Source organism: Pelobates fuscus, chromosome 5 (genome assembly GCF_036172605.1).
Source record: "Pelobates fuscus isolate aPelFus1 chromosome 5, aPelFus1.pri, whole genome shotgun sequence".
Taxonomy (NCBI): domain Eukaryota; kingdom Metazoa; phylum Chordata; class Amphibia; order Anura; family Pelobatidae; genus Pelobates; species Pelobates fuscus.
The window spans coordinates 316,122,240-316,142,510 of record NC_086321.1 but is presented as its reverse complement, the minus strand read 5'-3'; the positions used below and the strand labels follow the sequence as shown (position 1 = coordinate 316,142,510).

Sequence of the window (20,271 nt, the reverse complement as noted above, 5' to 3'; positions counted from 1 at the left end):
TCACATACTACTCTCTGCAGGGTGCATAATAATTTGCCCTTTCTCTCCGTAGTGTTCCCTTGCCTGTCACAAAAAATGTCTGGAGACATTAGCTATCCAATGTGGTCATAAGAAGTTACAGGGCAAATTGCTGCTATTTGGCAGAGACTTTGCAGAAGCAGCTCTTCGGTCACCAGATCATATCCCTTTCCTCGTCCAAAAATGTGTATCTGAGATAGAAGGACGCGCATTGACTATGAAGGTGACATGCTAGCAGTAATTTCTTTTGTGTGTTGTTTACATGTAACCATGGATTTCCAGCTTTCTTTGTGTGGATTACGTATTAATGTAATTAGTTTTGAGTTTTGTTTCTGCTTTTTTTTTTATATATAAAATAAATAAGAGACCGATCCGTTATCATTTTAGCTTAGAAGTAGAATATTGAATGTCTTGTGCTTGTCTACACTTGACATATCACGTGAATTACTTAGACATCTGCACTTACCTTTCATGATATTTGTCAACCTAGACAACTATGTAATATATCTCTACTTTTCAGGGTATCTATCGAGTGAACGGTGTGAAGACCCGTGTTGAGAAGCTGTGTCAAGCATTCGAGAATGGGAAGGAGTTAGTTGAACTTTCCCAGGCATCTCCACATGATCTGAGCAACGTCCTTAAGCTTTACCTGCGACAGGTGCTAATAAAATATATATCAGTATATGTATATTATTTTGTTATTTTATGTCTGCATACTTTGTGCTTTTGCTATACTGTAAGAGCTAGGTCCACTCATGCATACCTCGCTGAACATATGCATTATTATTTTTTATTTGTATCTCATACTTTACAGGAGGCAGTTGATCTAAATTATTGTTTTGTATTTGGGTTTTTTGGTTTGGGGTGCATATTATAATGATGATTTGCAAATTGTCATATAGGCTTGTAGGCAAATATTCAGAATTTAGTCCTACTTAGACTGTCATTTCTTTGCTAATATGGTGAAAGTGTGTTACGATTATTAGAATCTTCCCATCTGGATATGGAGATCATATTCATAAATCTTTCCCCCCTCCTACCTTGACTCTACCCTCACAGCCAGTTCAAGCTCTGCCTCCATACTCCGTGGGTGAACATTGTTGAAGCTCCTTGTTTGCATTTGAGTAGTGGGTATAGCACTTTAGCAAGATCACCTTGCCAGGCTGGAAACATTGGTTTAAATGTATTAGTGCATTACAAATAACTACATTTTCTGCATTTAGCCTTAGTAGTGATTCTCTCTCTCTCTCTCTCTCTCTCTCTCTCTCTCTCTCTCACATGTATAAATAGGGTGCTGCTGGGGGGCAATTTATACAATACACAAGATCCAGTGCACTCACCTATCCACTAAACAGCAACTTAAATTTTGACAGATTTAAAAAAAAAAAAAAAAAAAAAAATGTAAACACCTGATCTAGGCAAAAATAATGGGGGTTTAGTTTCATTATTTGTAATGTACCCCAAATTAGAGACGATATTCAGCATTTTACGGATTATCAGTATTGCCTTGTAATTTACCAAAATTACCGATAACTTACTCACCTCTCCCAGTCACCACACACTGTCTTCTGGACCCAGAAACTCTAGCCGACAGCCAATGAAGAGCAATTTTGTGACCTCACGTCACCCCTTTCTGTGATTTTCTGCTTGAGGAGTTCAGCTGAAGGTTGGGGGGTGAGACAGTGAATAATCTACTGTAATGTACCTGGCAGGCTCACAGAGTGATAGTAGTTTGATTGCTGTCATTAAATACTTAAACCCCTATCAGTAACAACACTTTACATCCTGGGATCTCACGGATCCCAGCATGTGCTGACTGCCTGACAGTAATAGGACTGTGATTGCTGTCAGCATGTTCAGTTAATGCCCAGAAAAAGAAACATTTTTCCTTTATAACCCCAGCCTATTTCCTTCTCAGGTTTATTTCTCTCCACAGCCTCTGCTCTCTCCTCAAATTATGTGCTAGCTTCAACTCCTTCTCATTTCTTCCACTTCATCTGTTCATGATCCCATAACTATTCTGTATCTCTCGTGCCCCCTAATAATGTCTCCTCTATATCCAATACACTTATGTTTACCCTATGTCCTCACCACCCACACCTGTGGCCCTGCCTTGATCTGTGGTTCTGTGTGAAGCAAGGATAAATGGGGAGAAGCTAAAGTCTTGCGGGTATGTTTTGTCTCTCCAGATGGGAAGATGCTGATGTCCCTATAGTAAAAACAGTCTTTGTGTACTTGTACCATAAAGAAACAAAAATATATATTAAGGACAGATATTTTTTTCCGATTGATATCTTTAAGGCATTCTGTTTAAATATAAACTTGGGCACTAGTGTATTCCTCAAGTATGTAAAAGTTCCTTTGCAGTCTTTTATTTTCTGCATTTCATTGACCGATCTTAACAATTCATCTTCAGTGTGACTTTATAAATGTTGCATATACATATAAATGGCATGTGTTCTTCTCAGCTGCCGGAGCCCTTGATGCCATTCCGTATGTATAACGGTCTAATGGGACTGGCAAAGGAGAGTTTGCGTGGAACTGATGGTGGAAAAGGGCCAAAACTGGAGGACAAAGGACCAGACACTGAGCCAGAAGTTTTGGCCTTAGTGATGCGACTTAAAGAGTTGCTGCAAGACCTGCCCACAGAGAACAGGACCACTCTACAGTACTTAATGCAGCATTTGTGCAGGTGAATATGAGGGCAAGTGGGAAAAGTGACCAACAATAAAGAGTAGGAAGAATAACTAAAATCAGAAGAGACTAATGAGAATGGACTGTTTGAAAAATAAGAATATGGGCCAGGACAAATGTGCCTTTAAATATATAGAAACATATTGGGATATCTTGTCTCCGTTATTTGGTACCAATGTGCCTTCTATTTTATTACAGTCATTACACTTTTTTTTTTTTTTTAATTCTTTATTTTTTCACTCGGCAGGAAAGGGAGTGCAATTAACAACTTTTAGGCTTACGCAGAAGCCCACTTCACATAAAAACTGTGTCAGTTATTACAGTACATAAGTAAGAAGAGTAATGAAAGAGTGACATATTAGGATATGCATATACAATGGTTTGTATCCCTGAATTCCAGCAAGGTTTTTGTAATTGTGAGGTTCCCTTGTACAGCAAGGGGAAAGAGAGGGAAGTGGGAACGGAGGTAAGAGGGAGCGGGGGACAGAGATGAAAAGGGAAAAGGGGGGGAGGGGGATAGGGGAGATAGGGACTAATAATGCTGCAGTCCTCCACCGCTATACTGTGTCCCGGTTTTGGTTGTCTAGTTCCCTTCTCTGTGTAGGTGCTACCTGCGTCATGAGGTTACCAACCAGGTAAGGGTTCGGACGGTGGGATCATGGAAGTTGGCTTGGCATCTCGGGCGCCCTGTGTCTTTATTCTAGTCAAGAAGAGTTGTTGCCTATGACATGACAGTGACCACAAAGGCTCTATTTTATAGGTAGTGCGTAGATGTAAAAGGGGAGTTCCCCCAGCGGGCGGGATAGAATACATCTTAGGTCCGCAAGCAAGGATGTGGATTGTGTGTTACCTGTATGCCCTTGGTTTGGGGCCGTCCCTGGGGCTCATATGGGGATGCGGGGGGGGGGGACAATTTATAGAGGTAGTCCTAACGTGAAGGAGAGCGGAGGAGTTAAGGGAGGGGAGGGATGGGGATGTACGTGGTGCTGAGGCCCTGCTAGGCTATCCTTATCTGGAGGTCAACACAGAGTGGGGGGGGGGGAGTGGGGGAAGCGGTTCAGCCAAATTCGCTGTCATCCCAGAGGTCCCATATCTTGTGAAAAGTTTTAGTGGACCCCCTGAGTCTAGCTGTTAGGTCGTCCATTAGCCTTATCTCTTTAATTCTGGCCACTATTTCGTGCTCGGTAGGGGTGGAGGGCTTTAACCATGAGGCTGCTGCAGCCTTCCTGGCCGCTAGTGTAATTTTATGTATGAGTTTCTGCTCAGCCCTAGTCCAGCCCTCTATATGTCTGTTGAGCAGATATACCCATGGATCTAGCTCTAAAGTCCTGGAGAAAACCCGGCTCAGGAGGGTCTGGACTCCCCTCCAGAACCTGACCATACTGGGGCATTCCCACCACATGTGGAGATACGACCCCTTTAGTCCGCAACCCCTCCAGCATTCGTCGTTTATAGTTTTGCGCATCCGCAGTAGTTTTACTGGGGTGGTGTACCACCGGAACAATGTCTTAAATGATTGCTCCTGGAGGGTCACGCATACAGAGGCGGTGGCGTTGGCCTCCCAAATCTCTTGCCACTCCGTTCCCTCCAGGACCTCTCCGAGCTCCTGTTCCCATTGGTCAGCGTAAGTTAGTCGGCCCCACTCTTTCGTCTTAGCGCAAAGATGGGCATACAGCATTGTGATCGTTCCCCGGGGCAAGTTTTCTGATATACACCAGTGTTCAAAGAATGTAAGCGGTTTCAACGCTGCGCTTTTGATATGTGGTTGTTTGACGAAGTCTTGTAATTGGAGGTATCTGAAGAAATCGCTAGGTGTAAGGTGTCTCCCCTGCGAGAGGTCGTTGAACCCTACTATGTCGGGGCCGTTATAGAGGTGGCAAATCCTCTGTATCCCGTGTTCCAGGTTCCTGAAATCCCTGGCAGTCATGCCTGGGGTAAAGGCTCTGTTGCGGAGGTAGGGCATTAGGGGGGAGGGTGAGGATGCCAGGCTGTATTTCGTGTGGGTGTGGTCCCATAATCTAAGTGAGTTTAGAATCGCCGGGCATGTAACTCGGAGTATAGGTCTTTGTTCTCTCGGAACCCACATGGCAAATTGTGGTAGGTCCGCCCCTATCATAAGGGATTCAATATCTACCCATTTCCTTTTGCCTGGGGGAGTGTGCCACATCGCCACCTGAGCTAGTTGGGCAGCTAGGTAATAATAATATAGGCACGGCAGCCCCAGTCCCCCCCTTGTTTTGTGTCTATAAAGGATCTGTCTTGAAATCCGGGGGCGTTTATTTTGCCAGATAAATGTGCCTATGGTTCGTTGCAGTGGTTGTAATTGGGCTTTTGACAGTTGCAGTGGTAATGCCTGGAATAGGAACAGGATACGTGGGAGGATATTCATTTTAACAGTGTGAATCCGTCCCACCCACGATATCGGCTTGTCAAGCCACCTGTCCAGGTCTTTTGTTAGGGTTTTGAAAATGGGAGAGTAGTTGTATTGGAATAGTTTACTGGGGTCTGCGGTTAAGTGGACTCCTAAATATTTAATGGAGGTGTGCTTGATGCGTATCTTGTGTTCGTGTCCTATCTTTGTAGCGTCATGTGCCGACATGCCCACAGGAAGCGCGCTGGACTTGTCTATATTCACTACATAGCCCGGGATTTCCCCGTATCTCAGGAGGACCTCTTGCAGGGCCGCCATGGATTGGGATGGGTTAGTGAGGGTTAGCAATACGTCATCGGCGTAGGCCGAGACCAGGAACTCGCTGCCCCCACTGTGATTCCAGGGTCTGCAGCAGGGGTTCAAGGGCTAGAACAAACAGGAGTGGGGATAGCGGGCATCCCTGCCTGGTACCATTGTGAAGACTGAAGGGGTGGAGGGGAGCCCCCGAGATCTGGACCTGGGCTCGGACATTGCTATACATCGCTCTGATGGGTGCAATGAATTCCCCTGGCAGCCCTAGGTGCTCTAGCACTGTGAACAGGTAAGTCCAGGTCACCCTGTCAAAGGCCTTTTCGGCGTCTAGTGATACAATTAGTGACGGGGTATTCAGGGTGGCCTGTCTCCATATTAGATCTATGTTGCGCCTAGTATTTTCGAAAAGTTGCCGTTCGGGGACAAAACCGACCTGATCTGGGTCTATAAGTGACGTCAGGAGAGGGTTTAGGCGGGACGCTAGGACCTTGGCTAGTATCTTCATGTCGTGGTTTATCAAGGAGATTGGCCTATAGCTAGCCGGGAGCATGGGGTCTTTCTCAGGTTTGGCTAGCAGCACTATGGTGGCCAAGGACATGTCCTGATCTGGGACACCACCGTTCCTGAGTTCTGTAAACTCTGTCGGAGGAGGTGGGGTGTTAGCTCTTCCCTGAACGCCTTATAGTATCCGCCGTCAAAACCGTCAGGACCTGGTGATTTATTACCCTTTAGGGCTGTTATGGCCTTATCTATTTCTTCTTCAGTAATTTCAGAGGCTAGGACTGCCCGGGCCTCGGGAGGGAGCGTGGGCAGTCGTAGGTCAGCGAGGAAGTTGTTAATGTCAGTGAGTTCGGTCGCACTACTGCCTGCCTGTCAGGATCGGGACAGGGATCCAACACGCAGAGTACAAACAGGTACAGGATACGTATACCGGACCTTAGAATGGCCGGACTAACGTACGGAGAGTATAGAGAATGGTCAGAGACAAGCCAAGGTCGAGGGAACGAGAGGACAGGTAAGCGAGGAACAAGCCGGGTCAAGGATAACAGAGGTAAACAGAGTAAGTCAAACAAGCCGGGTCGGAACCAAAGGGATAACAGAAAATACCAGAGCACTGTGTGACTAGACAGGCTAGAACCACGACAGGGCAATGAGCAAATGGGAGAAGCAAGTTTAAATACCCTGGCTCGGAGGGAGAGACACGCCTCCGACGAGATCTGATTAGTCTCTACAGGATTGAGTGACAGGTTGTTCCGGGCTGGCGTCATGACGTCGGTTTCCGGACGTCCTGCTACAAAAGGAAGTGACTCCCTCGCGGCCGGCGTTTACGTGACCGGGTGGACCGCGAGGAACAGGGGAAACAGCCCGTCCGGACGGATAGACGTCTAAGTCTCTACCTCTCTCGGAGGTAGAGACTTCAGGTACCCTGACAGTACCCCCCCTCTCAGATACGTCCACCGGGCGGAAGGAACCGGGACGAGATGGGAAGCGGGAGTGAAACGCCCTGCGGAGACGAGGAGCATGAACATCCTCTTGAGGTACCCAACTCCTCTCCTCAGGACCATATCCCTTCCAATCGACCAGATATTGTACTCTCCCCCGGGAGATTCGAGAATCGATAATAGAGTTAACCTCATACTCCTCCTGACCCTCCACCTGAACAGAGCGAGGAGAGGACGTTGTGGAGGAAAATCTGTTGCAGACTAGTGGTTTCAGCAATGAAACATGAAATGAGTTAGGGATGCGTAAGGCAGCGGGAAGAGCTAGACGATACGCGACTGGGTTAATCCGAGTCAGCACCCTGTAAGGTCCAATATAACGAGGAGCGAACTTCATGGAAGGTACTTTTAAACGGATGTTTCTTGTACTCAACCAAACTCTATCACCTGGAACAAACACCGGAGCCGCCCTTCTACGTGTTTCTTAACCAGCATAGAATTGTGCAGAAGAATATGTCGAGTCTGATCCCACAACTTCCTCAAATTGGCAACATGAACATCAACCGACGGTATCCCTTGGGAAGGGGAGGCCGAGGGAAGAATAGATGGATGAAAGCCATAATTCATGAAGAAGGGGCTTGAATGAGTAGAATCACAAACGAGATTGTTGTGTGCAAACTCCGCCCAAGGAATCAAACCAACCCAATCGTCCTGGTGTTCAGAAACAAAACAACGTAAATATTGTTCAATTTTTTGGTTGGTGCGTTCAGCAGCTCCGTTAGACTGAGGATGATAGGCAGAAGAGAAATTCAATTTGATACCCAGTTGAGAGCAGAAGGACCTCCAAAAACGGGAAACAAATTGGGAACCTCTGTCAGACACAATTTGGGAGGGTATCCCATGTAAACGAAAAATCTCCCTTGCGAATATCTCTGCCAATTCGGGTGAAGACGGGAGTTTAGGCAGAGGAACGAAGTGAGCCATCTTGGTGAATCTGTCAACCACGGTGAGGATGACAGTCTGTTTTTTAGAGATAGGCAAATCGACAATGAAGTCCATAGCTAAACAGGACCATGGTTTCTCTGGAACCTCTAAGGGATGCAGAAATCCACATGGAAGCGTATGAGGTTGCTTAGTCTTAGTACAGACCTCACAAGTATCGATGAAATCTTTAATATCCTTACGCAAAGCAGGCCACCAGAAATCTTTGGAGATTAAAGCATACGTCTTGCGAATGCCAGGATGCCCAGCTACCTTGCTGTTGTGGAAACACCGTAACACTTCCAGTTGGAGAGCAGGAGGAACGAAGTGTCTATCCCCAGGAGTCTGTTTAGGAGCTAGATGTTGTAACTCCATGATCTCGGTAAGCAACGGAGAATGAATCCTGAGATTCGTGTTAGCGATGATATTACATTTAGGAACTATCGAGGAAAGAACTGGCTCAACTATAGTGGACGGTTCATATTGGCGAGATAAAGCATCGGCTTTGGATATCTTAAAACCAGGTCTATAAGTAAGCACATAGTTGAAGTGAGTCAGGAATAGGGACCAACGAGCTTGCCTGGAGGATAGGCGTTTAGCCTCCCCAATATAGGACAAGTTCTTGTGGTCCGTTAAAATAGTAACAGGATGTAAGGTCCCCTCTAATAAATGCCTCCACTCCTTAAGAGCCATAATGACCGCTAACAGTTCCCTGTCACCGATGTCATATCTGCTTTCAGGACCAGATAGTTTCTTAGAGAAAAACCCACAAGGGTGTAACGGTTTGTCCACCCCTAACCTTTGTGACAGAACCGCCCCTACTCCCGTCTCAGAGGCATCGACCTCGAGTAGGAACGGCAGAGTCGTATCAGGATGAACCAAAATTGGGGCAGAAGCAAAAAGTTCCTTGAGCGTCTTGAAAGCAACAAGAGCCTCAGTAGACCAGGTCTTAGTATTAGCCCCTTGTTTGGTCATATTGGTAATAGGCGCAATAATAGAAGAGTATCCCTTAATAAAGCGCCTATAATAATTAGAGAAACCAATAAACCTCTGGATAGCCTTGAGTCTCATAGGCAATGGCCAATCCAAAATAGATTGGAGTTTGTCAGGATCCATCTTAAAGCCTTCCCCAGAAATCACGTACCCAAGAAAGTCTATCTGAGACTGGTCAAAACTGCATTTCTCCAATTTACAGTATAGGCCATGTTGCAGAAGTTTGAGCAATACCTTTCTGACTTGTCTGTGGTGGGTCTCAATCTCCCTAGAGTGTATAAGTATGTCATCCAGGTATACAATGACACAATCATGTTGAAACTCCCTAAGAACTTAATTAATCAAATCCTGAAAGACTGCCGGAGCATTACAAAGACCGAATGGCATAACCGTGTATTCATAGTGACCATAACGGGTATTGAACGCTGTCATCCACTCGTGTCCATCCTGGATTCTCACCAAGTTATACGCCCCTCTGAGATCCAACTTGGTGAAAATTTTAGAGCCCTTTAACCCCTTAAGGACCAAACTTCTGGAATAAAAGGGAATCATGACGTGTCACACACGTCATGTGTCCTTAAGGGGTTAAACGATCAAACAGCTCGGTAATCAAAGGAATGGGATAGGCATTTCTGATGGTTATCTTATTCAAACCCCGGTAATCAATACAAGGTCTCAAAGTACCATCCTTCTTTTTAACGAAAAAAAAACCAGCCCCGGCGGGGGAAGAGGATCTCCTAATGAATCCTTTTTCTAGATTCTCACAAATATATTCCTCTAGAACTGAGTTCTCTTGAGTGGATAGAGGATATACATTGCCCCTCGGAGGCATAGTACCAGGTAAAAGCTTAATTTTACAATCAAATGACCTGTGTGGAGGTAAGGTATCGGCATTCTTCTTGTCGAATACTGCTTTTAAGTCCTGGTAGATGAACGGTATCTGTCCCTCTGTAGACTGAGTGGTACTACCCGGTGTGTTTATTACAGCCAATGGGGAAACCCTGCGTAAACACTTCTCCTGGCAGCCCTGACCCCATGAGAGTATCTCCCCTAACTCCCAATCGATAATAGGGTTATGTCTTTTTAACCATGGGTACCCCAGGACTATGGGGACCGAAGGGGACGAAATGAGCATAAGTGATAAGTTCTCCTCGTGCAAGATACCAACAGTTAAGTTAACGGGTATAGTCTTACGGGAGATAACAGGCTCAAGTAAAGGTCTACCATCTATGGCCTCAACGGCCAAGGGCGTATCCCTTAACTGGGATGGGACAGTGTGTTTGGTAGCAAAGGCTTGGTCGATAAAATTCTCAGCAGCTCCGGAATCTATCAAAGCCATAGTCTTTAGTACTCCCTTCTCCCAAGTTAAAGAAACTGGTAGCAGAAGCCTGTGATCTTTATAATTATGAGTAGAGGACAAAATAGAAACACCCAAGGCCTGTCCTCTAGAGAAACTTAGGTGCGAGCGTTTCCCGAACGATTAGGACAATTCAGGCGTAAGTGACCTCTGACTCCACAATACATGCATAATCCCTCTCTTCTCCTGTACTGTCTCTCCTCTTCTGAGAGGCGAGTATTGCCTATCTGCATAGGTTCAGGAAACAGTGAGGTAGTGGGATCAGGACTTTGAAATGCGGGAGCTAATTTAAAGGAAGGTCTAAGGTTCCTCTCTCGAGTGTTTTGTCTCTCTCTTAAACGCTCATCAATACGAGAAATGAACGAAATTAAATCCTCCAAATTTTCAGGGAGTTCTCTAGTAGCAACCTCATCAAGGATTACGTCTGATAACCCGTTCAAAAATACATCTATATAAGCCTGCTCATTCCACTTAACTTCTGACGCCAGAGACCTGAACTCTAGTGCATAATCCACGAGAGTTCGGTTCTCCTGTCTCAGGCGCAACAGTAATCTGGCTGCATTGACCTTTCTACCAGGAGGGTCAAAAGTTCTTCTAAAGGCAGCTACAAAGGCATTATAGTTATATACTAACGGGTTATCGTTCTCCCATAGTGGGTTGGCCCATCTCAGAGCTTTCTCAATGAGTAAGGTGATAATAAATCCAACCTTTGCCCTATCTGTAGGATAGGAGCGAGGTTGTAGTTCAAAGTGGATACTGATCTGGTTAAGGAAACCACGACACTTCTCAGGTGAGCCACCATAACGCACTGGTGGTGTAATACGGGAAGAGGCACCTACAGTGGCTACCTCTAGGCCTGAGCTCACAGGAGAAATAGAAGTAGTACGCGTCTCCTCTGGCGGGTTATTAGCACGAGACAATAATGCCTGTAGTGCTAGCGCCATCTGATCCATTCTATGCTCCATGGCTTCGAACCTAGGATCAGAAGGACCAAGCTGACTGTTTATACTTGCAGGATCCATTGGCCCTGTCGTAATGTCAGGATCGGGACAGGGATCCAACACGCAGAGTACAAACAGGTACAGGATACGTATACCGGACCTTAGAATGGCCGGACTAACGTACGGAGAGTATAGAGAATGGTCAGAGACAAGCCGAGGTCGAGGGAACGAGAGGACAGGTAAGCGAGGAACAAGCCGGGTCAAGGATAACAGAGGTAAACAGAGTAAGTCAAACAAGCCGGGTCGGAACCAAAGGGATAACAGAAAATACCAGAGCACTGTGTGACTAGACAGGCTAGAACCACGACAGGGCAATGAGCAAATGGGAGAAGCAAGTTTAAATACCCTGGCTCGGAGGGAGAGACACGCCTCCGACGAGATCTGATAAGTCTCTACAGGATTGAGTGACAGGTCGTTCCGGGCTGGCGTCATGACGTCGGTTTCCGGACGTCCTGCTACAAAAGGAAGTGACTCCCTCGCGGCCGGCGTTTACGTGACCGGGTGGACCGCGAGGAACAGGGGAAACAGCCCGTCCGGACGGATAGACGTCTAAGTCTCTACCTCTCTCGGAGGTAGAGACTTCAGGTACCCTGACACTGCCGTACTTGGGGTATGGTTGTATATATGTTTGTAGTATTGTGTGAAGATTGCCGCTATCTCTGTCGGGGAGGTTTTGGTCGTTCCGTCCGGGTGCCTGATCGCGGTGATGTGTTTCCGTCTCTGTCGGGGGTTTAGGGTCCTAGCTAACAGTGTGTCCATTTTATTTGTTTTTTCATATAATGTGCGTCTCGAGTAGGTCAGGGATTTGGCTGTGTCGTCCAGTAATAGCGTCTTAATTTCATGCCTCTTGGCGTCGAGTCTCTGAAAAGTCGATCTGTCTGGGTGAGTTTGGTGGGCCTGCTCTAAGGCGCGCATCTCCAAGAGTAGCTGGTCGAGGGTCTGGAATTTCAGTTTTTTCATTCTAGTGGCTAGGCGAATGAGTGAGCCCCTGATCACCGCTTTGTGTGCGGCCCAAATCGTAGTAGCTTTTAGGTCTGGGGTGTCGTTCGTGGTGAAGTATTCCAGGAGTTCCTGCCTAATCTGTGTGGTGACAGCTTCATCCCTGAGTAAGGATGTATTAATCCTCCAGTTCCACGGGGTGGCCCTGCTAAGATTGCCCAGTGTCAGGGTCACGTCCGCATGATCGGACCACGTGATGGACCCGATGGAAGCGTCCGCGACCCGGGCCATGCAATGGTCATTGACCAGGAACAGGTCTATCCTGGAATATGTGTCGTGAGGGGCCGAGTAGAAAGTAAAGTCCGAAGTGTCTGGATGATGCGCTCTCCACGCATCCACAAGGCCAGTCTCTGTCATGAACTTGTGGAGCAATTTGTCTTGGCCGCCCCGGTTGTGTGATCTGGGTATTCCCCGGCGTGCACTTCTGTCGACTGCAGGGCAGGGCGCGGCGTTAAGGTCTCCGCCAACCACGATCATTCCGTGGGGGAGGGCCTGCACTAGGCATTGCATTTGTTCCCAGAACTGCCGTTCGGGTTGATTGGGTGCATAAATATTGACGAGGTGAATAGTGTGCGAGAGCAGGGTGCCAGTTACGATGAGGTAGCGTCCCTCAGGGTCTCTCGGTTTTAGTGGCTTGGAACGGGCAGCTGTTTCTAATTAATATCGCTACTCCGTTGCGCTTCCTGTGGGCGCGGGCCTCGAATGTGGTGTGGTATGTGTGGGTCCTTTTATTTTATTTATTATTTTGTTCACTTAGCACTATGGGAACACTAGGTGTTTAATTAACTTTATTTGGGTCACCTAAGTTTTCTGTCCAGACAGCACCGCTTATATTAAGAATTGGAACGCCATAAGCATTTGGAGTAGCTATGTCCCTGCCTTCTTGGAGCTCCTAGGGTCAGCATAGAACACCCTTGAAGGTGTTTCCTTAGGAGTTATAGGGATACATATTATTGCTCCTTTGCTTTTACTCCCCTGTTATAGTTGGTACTGTTTGATGCTAATCGGAGGTGGGATTACCTAAGGTAACTGGTATAGTACTATCTCTCCTTCTTTCCGCTTTCAGGGAAAGTATAGAACACCCTTGAAGGTGTTTTTTAGGAGTTGCAGGGATAACTGCTCTTTTGACCACTTTTTAGTTGGATTTCTACCTCTAGAACTTCTCAGATTTACCAGTGATTAGCCTCATATACTTTGGAGGCGCATTATCTAGGAATCTAGGATTATGCTTCCGTTGGCATCATGTGCAGTATACCAATCTGACTTTGGGCGATTCTCTATTATGTTCATTGTTTAAAGAATCTACCACTATTTTCATAGCCTGTGCATTCCATTTCTAAGTATATCGTATCTTTCCCTGTTGGTACTCCCCAGTGGCATTATGTGTTCTTATGGATTTCTGTTCTGTCAAAGAACATTATAAAGTATTTTTATTAGAATCTATGCCCTTTATCTGGAGTTACACATCAGGATAATATAGATACTATACAGTGCGTCTGGTTAAGTCATTTATATATATGTTAAACTATTCAGTATCTATTGTATTAAAACCAGCTCATGAGCCTCACTTCGGTGAGTCTCTACATTATCTATTTACTTTTTGTTTAAAAAGAGATAAGTGAATGAAACGCCTCCATATGGAGGCGGCTCGGGTCTGGTCTTACTAGTTGCCAGACGTACTCTGGGTACCATGGATCGGTCCTCCACTGCGACCTGCACAAGTGAGAGAATCGAGCCCGATAGCCATGACCGTGATGCGCTGCATAGCTGATTATCAGTAACAATTGTCCCTCCTCATCGGGCAGGCGTTGGAAAGGAACGCTCCAACCCGAGGTGAGGGAGAAGCTGTAGCAAACAACCCAAATCAATAACAACGTGTTAGCAATTACACAACAAATTAACTATTAAGAACATGTACCCCCTAAATCATGAAACAGTGAAACATTCCTGGTATGCTAAAATAGGCAGGCTCAGTCCGCTTCCTCTGGTCACCTGCTGGGGCTTCAGTGAGGTGCTGGATGGGGAAACTGAGATGGGGGGACTCTCCCCTGAGGGGGAGGGGGGGATCCGGGCGGGTGCCGCTCGGCCGTTTGTGCTGGGGCTCTGAGGGGGAGGGATAGGGTGATCTGATAGCCAGGGGCTGGGTCCATGCCCTGGGCACACGTCCTAACGGGGCAGCGTTGCTGGGGCCAGAGCTCGCCCCGCGCCTGAGCGTGCGGTGAGCCCGCATACAGTGTGGTAGCACGGGGCGGGCCCAAAGCCCGGGAGGGAGAAGGGGGCGTGCGCACCCAGGGCATTCAGCATTATCTCATACAATACATTACAATATGATTAAGCGAAGATGTATCCCATTGCAAAGCGTTGGTGTGGTCGGGTGGGCTAACAAAACACTATTGGCACCTGCCTCTTGCCCTGCCCTCTGAGCAGGGCACCCACTCCCTAAGAGGAGTCTTATTGGGGTGATGGGGACCCCAGACGCAGAACACGCGTCTCGGGCCCGCGTCCAGCCCCCCATCCGCATGTTACGGTGGTAGGAGTCGCTGTGGATAGGGGGTGTATGATGTGCCACGGGTTCTATGGTACTCATGAAGGTTGAGTGGGTGCAAAGGCCCAAGCAGAGTGGCGGTTGAGCTGGTAGGGGGGGGGAGGGAGGGGGGGGAAGCATAAACTGGCAGGGCCAGTCTGGTAGGGGGTCGGTTTAACAGAGGCCATCGCCAGCTATAGCCACAGCGCCCGGAGGCGGTTTAGTGACGTGTGACATGAATTAGACAAGTTAATGACTGAGTCTCTAAGAGTCCATGGGGACCATAGTCCGGCATTGTTCTCGCCCCAAGGCGCAGGATGTCCCAGGCGGGGACGGTGCTGCAGTCTGCGGTGTCTTGTGGGCCCCCTACATGACTCTGTGGTGCATTGTGCACCCCCGGGGTGGGAATGGCCAGCCCCCACTCCCCACCCAAAGGAAAACTGCAAAGCTCTGCAAGTCCCGCCAGTGCCCCTGCCCAGTGTCCAAAGACCCGATAAAGGGCCCGCTGCCTGCGGGTCCAGGCCGCCATAAAGAGTGGCTTGCGGTCAGAGTAAGTCCCGGTCCCCCGCCCAAGGAGTCCCCCACTGTCCCCGATGGTGAATCAATAGATTAGTGGTAGTCCCCAATATGAGAGAGACAGTCTGAGACCTGCTTATACGATACCCTTACAGCCGCTAACGTCCATTTCCTCCGGCCTCCTGCCATTCAGTCGGTAAGCTGCTCAAGTCCTCAGGCGTGGTGGGCACCGTGGGCAAGTTGAGTGGCGGTTGTAGCCCCAGGCTGCGAAATAGATTATTTGGGTCTCCGTTCTGCTGAAGGACGTGTGTTCAGCCCTCTTTGAACGCCAGGAGCTTGAAGGGGAATCCCCAGGCATATTTGATTCCGGCCCACCTGAGGGCTTCAGTTATAGGCTTCCACTCACGTCGGCGCTGTAAGGTGCTCGGTGCTAAATCTTGAAACAGGGTGATATCTGCCCCCCTGAATTTTATGGGGCCTTCACGGCTCTTGCGTAGCAGGGATTCCTTTGTCGGGTAGTGTAGGAATCGAATGACCACATCTCTGGGGTATGCTGTGTCCGTCCTCCTGGGGCGCAAGGCCTTGTGTGCCCTTTCTATGGTCCAGTGATCTCGTGGGATATCAGGTAGTAGGGGTTGAAGCACCTCCAGCACGAGGTCTCTAACCGGCCCTTCTTCCTCACCCTCAGGCAGACCCCTCAGCCTGAGGTTATTGCGCCTTGATCTGTTCGCCATATCTTCGATCATAAGTTCAGCGTCAGATAGGCGGTGTGTGAGATTGTTCACTTGGGTCACAACAGCATTATGGGCCTTAGTGGTAGATTCCAGGCGAGTCTCAAGGCGATGTGTCCTAGCTCCAAGAGCCTGGATCTCGGTTTGCAGCAGGGCGGTCGACCTTACAATCTCCCCGGCCAGGTAGGTACGCACCTCGGATAATTTGGCGAGTATCTGGGAGGTGTCGCCAGGGATCGTGTGTTCGCCAGGTGCTCCACGTGGCGACGGCGGCTGGGATGCCGCGCCATCTTCGGCGCCATCTTGCGGGTCCTGTTGGCTGTTTCTGTGGGCGGCAAACAGGCCCGCGACAGTGTTGTTGCCCTCTGGGCCTCTCTTGGTTGCCTTCTTGGATTGTCGCTTCTCCATTTGGGAGGTTGTGGGTAAGTCTGTGAGGCTGTTAGCTGTAGGCAGCGCGGTCGGAGCGGAGCTCTAGTCGGACACGTCCAGCACCCTTGACGGTCAGGCCACGCCCCTCAGTCATTACACTTTTGACAGTGAGGAGGGATATGCTGCAAGAGAGTAAATAAAATGAAGGAAGTCATAGAAATATGATAGTGAAATTAGTGGAGAGTAGTTCAAGAAAAATTGAGATGAGCTGCTGATGATACAAAGTTTATTAATTTGACATTTTAAGTGGCAAATATGAACAGCAACCCATATAATACCTCCTTACATGTTTTTTAATCCATTGTTTTATATGCTTCTCTGTGTTATTGCTAATTGTCCTGAAATCCGTGTCCTACCATTCAAATGTCCTGAGTTGTGGTACCACCATATTTAAACTAACTTTTTTCCTCTGTAGAGTTTCTGAACAAGAGCATTTGAACAAGATGAGTCCCAGTAACCTAGGCATTGTTTTTGGTCCCGCACTGATGAGGCCACGGCCGACAGATGCCACTGTATCTCTGTCCTCTCTCGTGGATTATCCTCACCAAGCTCGCATTGTGGAGGCCCTTGTAATTTTCTATGATACTATTTTCCAGAATCCCACCACAGGATTGGAGAAGTCACAGTCAGTCAGTGATGTAAGGATGAGAGTTTGCAATACAAATTTGTTCGTCTTAATGGGAATGTCCTGAGCATTACCTCACTTTGTTCACTAATTGTTTTCTGCAGGAAAACATCAGCGTTCCTGGACTTCAGGTTACAGCTGAAGAAGAGTCATCGGAGCTGGCAGCGGATTACCAGATAACGGCATTCAGAGGTAAACAGAAAAACCCTAAGTGTCATGTGGGTTGCATCGGGAAATAACTTAAGAAAAAGCTGCAAATCAGTGAATAAAGGTTGGGGATTTATTTGGTGGTTATATTGCAGATTGGGGCTCTGTCCCCTTACACTTAGCCAAAAAGGGTTGGAGCAGGCTTCCAAAGATAGCACCCATCAGAGACACATTAAGTCCCATCACCCAGAGTTGTCAAAAATAAGTAACATCTCTGTATACATGGTAGGAAATGTGCATTTGCATTTTGATAGTTATGAAAGAAAAAAATCTTAAAAACTTTTCAAAGAAATTCCCATGTAAAATATACGTAATTGCTGTGATACTGGTGAAATAGGAGTTGACCGTTAAGGGACACATGGATGAAAGAACTTTGCATCAAGGCAGTCAGCATGTGTACAGTTGTATATCCCTGCTTTACAACAAAGTATCACTGATCTGTACGTTTTATGTTCTCTTTATGTGGCACTGTCATGCCAAACTTACCTTTCTCCAATCGCTTCCTCTTCTCTACCTCTCTCATGATCTATTCTTCATTTCTTTCTATCTAATCTTGTTTTCTTTAAAACATAAGACAAAGTAGGGACTATATGCACCACACACAGCTCTTTGGTCAGTATCAGGCTACCAATTGTGACCCCATGAAGCAAAACTTGACAAAGGGCCGAAACGTCACTACTTACCCTGCAGTTCCTAACAAAGGCTGCATAAAAAAGGTTTGAGAGCCCAGATCTTCTATTTTGCTACTGTTAGCGACCCTATTCTTGTTCTTGGGTAGAACATTGGCTTAAGGATAGATCACAACGAGTTGTCATTAATGGTAAATTCTCAAGCTGGACAAAAGTGGTGTCCCTCAGATTTCTGTTCTGTTTTGGGACAGCTTCTATTTAACATATTTATAAATGATCTTGAAATAGGCATTGAACGCCACATGTTAGTGTTTTCAGATGACACAAAACTTTGTAGAGCAATCAAATGTGAGCAGGATATTGCTTTGCTGCAGAGTGATTTGGGTAGATTGAGGGACTGGGCACTAAAATGGCAAATTAAATTTAATTTAGACAAATACAAAGTTATGCACTTCAGGGTCAAGAATGCACGAGCAACTTACACGCTAAATGGTAGTGAATTAGGGATAAGAACACACGAGAAGGATTTGGGAAATGTTATAGACAACAAATTAGGCAGCAATATGCAATGTCAATCTGCAGTTGCTAAGGCCAGTAAGGTTTTGTCATGTATAAATAGGGGCATAAATTCTCGGGATGAAAATATAATTTTGCCTCTTTATAAATCGCTGGTAAGACCACACCTTGAATATGCTGTGCAATTTTGGGCACCTGTTCTAAAGGATATCATGGCACCATTATCTGGAAATATACTCATAAACAGTCCATACAGATGTTTAAACAGCAATTGGATATACACTTGCAAAAACATAACATACAGGGATATAATTTCTAATGAGTGGGGTAATAGCTGCTTGATCCAAGGAGACATCTGACTGCTATTTTGGGTTCAAGAAGGAATTTTTCCCTAGTTTGTTGCAAAATTGGAAGAGTTTCATACTGAGTTTTTTTTTGCCTTCAAATGACACTGGAGTTCCCCAGTAACCAGAAGGGAAACGTTTCCAGCTGGTAAAAAGCTGCATGACGGCATTATTCTATTTTGGGTCATTATAATTTTATTATACTAGAGATTGTTTTAACTTTGATTTAAGACAAGACCACCGTTTGCATTTGTATTCAGGGGGCACATTTTTATAAAACCACACGTCTCCTTTGGTTTAGCAAGGTCATACACTATGCTGGTTTAGTAAGGTCACAAACTATGCTTTCCAATGTATGCAATGACCAGGGTTGCAGTTTGCCCTCACCATTGTTACTCCTTCCACGATAGAATCCAATGTCACTCACATTAAGTACAATTTGTCTTGCCAATAAGGGTTCTTTTAAAGTATCGGATAGTATAAACTTACTGCATAGTTTGTTTTCAGTAACCATGTTTCTTTTGCATTTGTAGATCAGACTGCATCTTCTCAGGACTCTGACTCTGAATCAGATGGTGGAGAGGATCTCACAGAGCCATGGGAACCAACACACACCAGGGGACATCTCACAAAGCAAGCAAGTGAAACAAGTGCTGATGACATTCCTTATATTGGGACAGACGGCCATTCAGAATCTGAAGAAGATGGTCAAAGTCGAGGAAGCCTAGCAGAGAATAACACCAACCAGTCCAACAATGTCCTCTTGACCAAACAATGCCAGATACCTCCAGTACGCTGCCACCGGCCTCTGCCCATCATCCGTATGCTGCAAACAAGAATTGCAATGAGCTCTGCTGATCGCTGCCCTCAGTTTGTTTAATAAACTTATATAAACACGACCAATTCCTGCAGCTTCTGCGAACACCTTAAAGTGGCTCAGTCACTTTGCTGATTTTCACTTAATGAATCCTTTCTCCTTTTTTGTTTGTAAATCCACCTTTTCTTCCCAGTTGTACCGAAAATAAAGTAGAGATTACTTTTCCTTATGGGGAGAGTGATCTTTGTCAATGGGCAGCGCTTAAACAAAGATCAATTGCAGTTGCTAAATTAATTTAGCAACAATCCATCAGTCAAAAGAATCCCAAGGAAGAGCAAACTGCAGAGCTCATGGACAGAGGAGAACGAGGCGCCCAGGTATTATGATAAGGCGCAAGGAAGAAAAGATAAGAAATAAATGCAAGTAGCAGTGAGGGGAGTATAATCATTAAGATTCAAGGGGCATAAGGAAAGGAAAACCGAAAGGAAAAAAAGCCAAAACACATGACAGAGCTGCTTTGATAGTCCCTTCCTGTTCATTTTCCCTATCCTCATTTGCAGGATTGCATGATTATTCCTGATGAATGAAAAACCAACAGCACTTTGTTTTCATTGTGGAGGAGTAGGAAGGCTGTCTTCACATCCCCCTTTCGTAAATGTGGCAGAATAGAATGTGAGATGAGATTGAGTGGAATGTTCTAAGACATGAGCTTTTAAGTGTGATGTGTATCTGCTTTTTAAATAAAACAAATTTTCTAAGAAAAAAATG

General features: G+C 46.4%; 1 protein-coding gene across 2 annotated transcripts in view; it reads left to right on the top strand.

The window, feature by feature from the left end:
• Positions 1–20,231, top strand: part of ARHGAP45 (Rho GTPase activating protein 45) — a 112,477-nt gene extending 92,246 nt beyond the window's left edge. For both annotated transcript variants that reach the window (XM_063455561.1, XM_063455560.1), the window contains 6 exons: positions 53–241; positions 539–676; positions 2,487–2,710; positions 16,781–17,003; positions 17,095–17,182; positions 19,220–20,231. In XM_063455561.1, the coding sequence (XP_063311631.1) occupies positions 53–241; positions 539–676; positions 2,487–2,710; positions 16,781–17,003; positions 17,095–17,182; positions 19,220–19,566 (1,209 nt within the window). In that variant the 3' untranslated portion in view covers positions 19,567–20,231. The remainder of the gene's footprint in view (positions 1–52; positions 242–538; positions 677–2,486; positions 2,711–16,780; positions 17,004–17,094; positions 17,183–19,219) is intronic.
• The last annotated feature ends 40 nt before the right edge of the window (positions 20,232–20,271 follow it).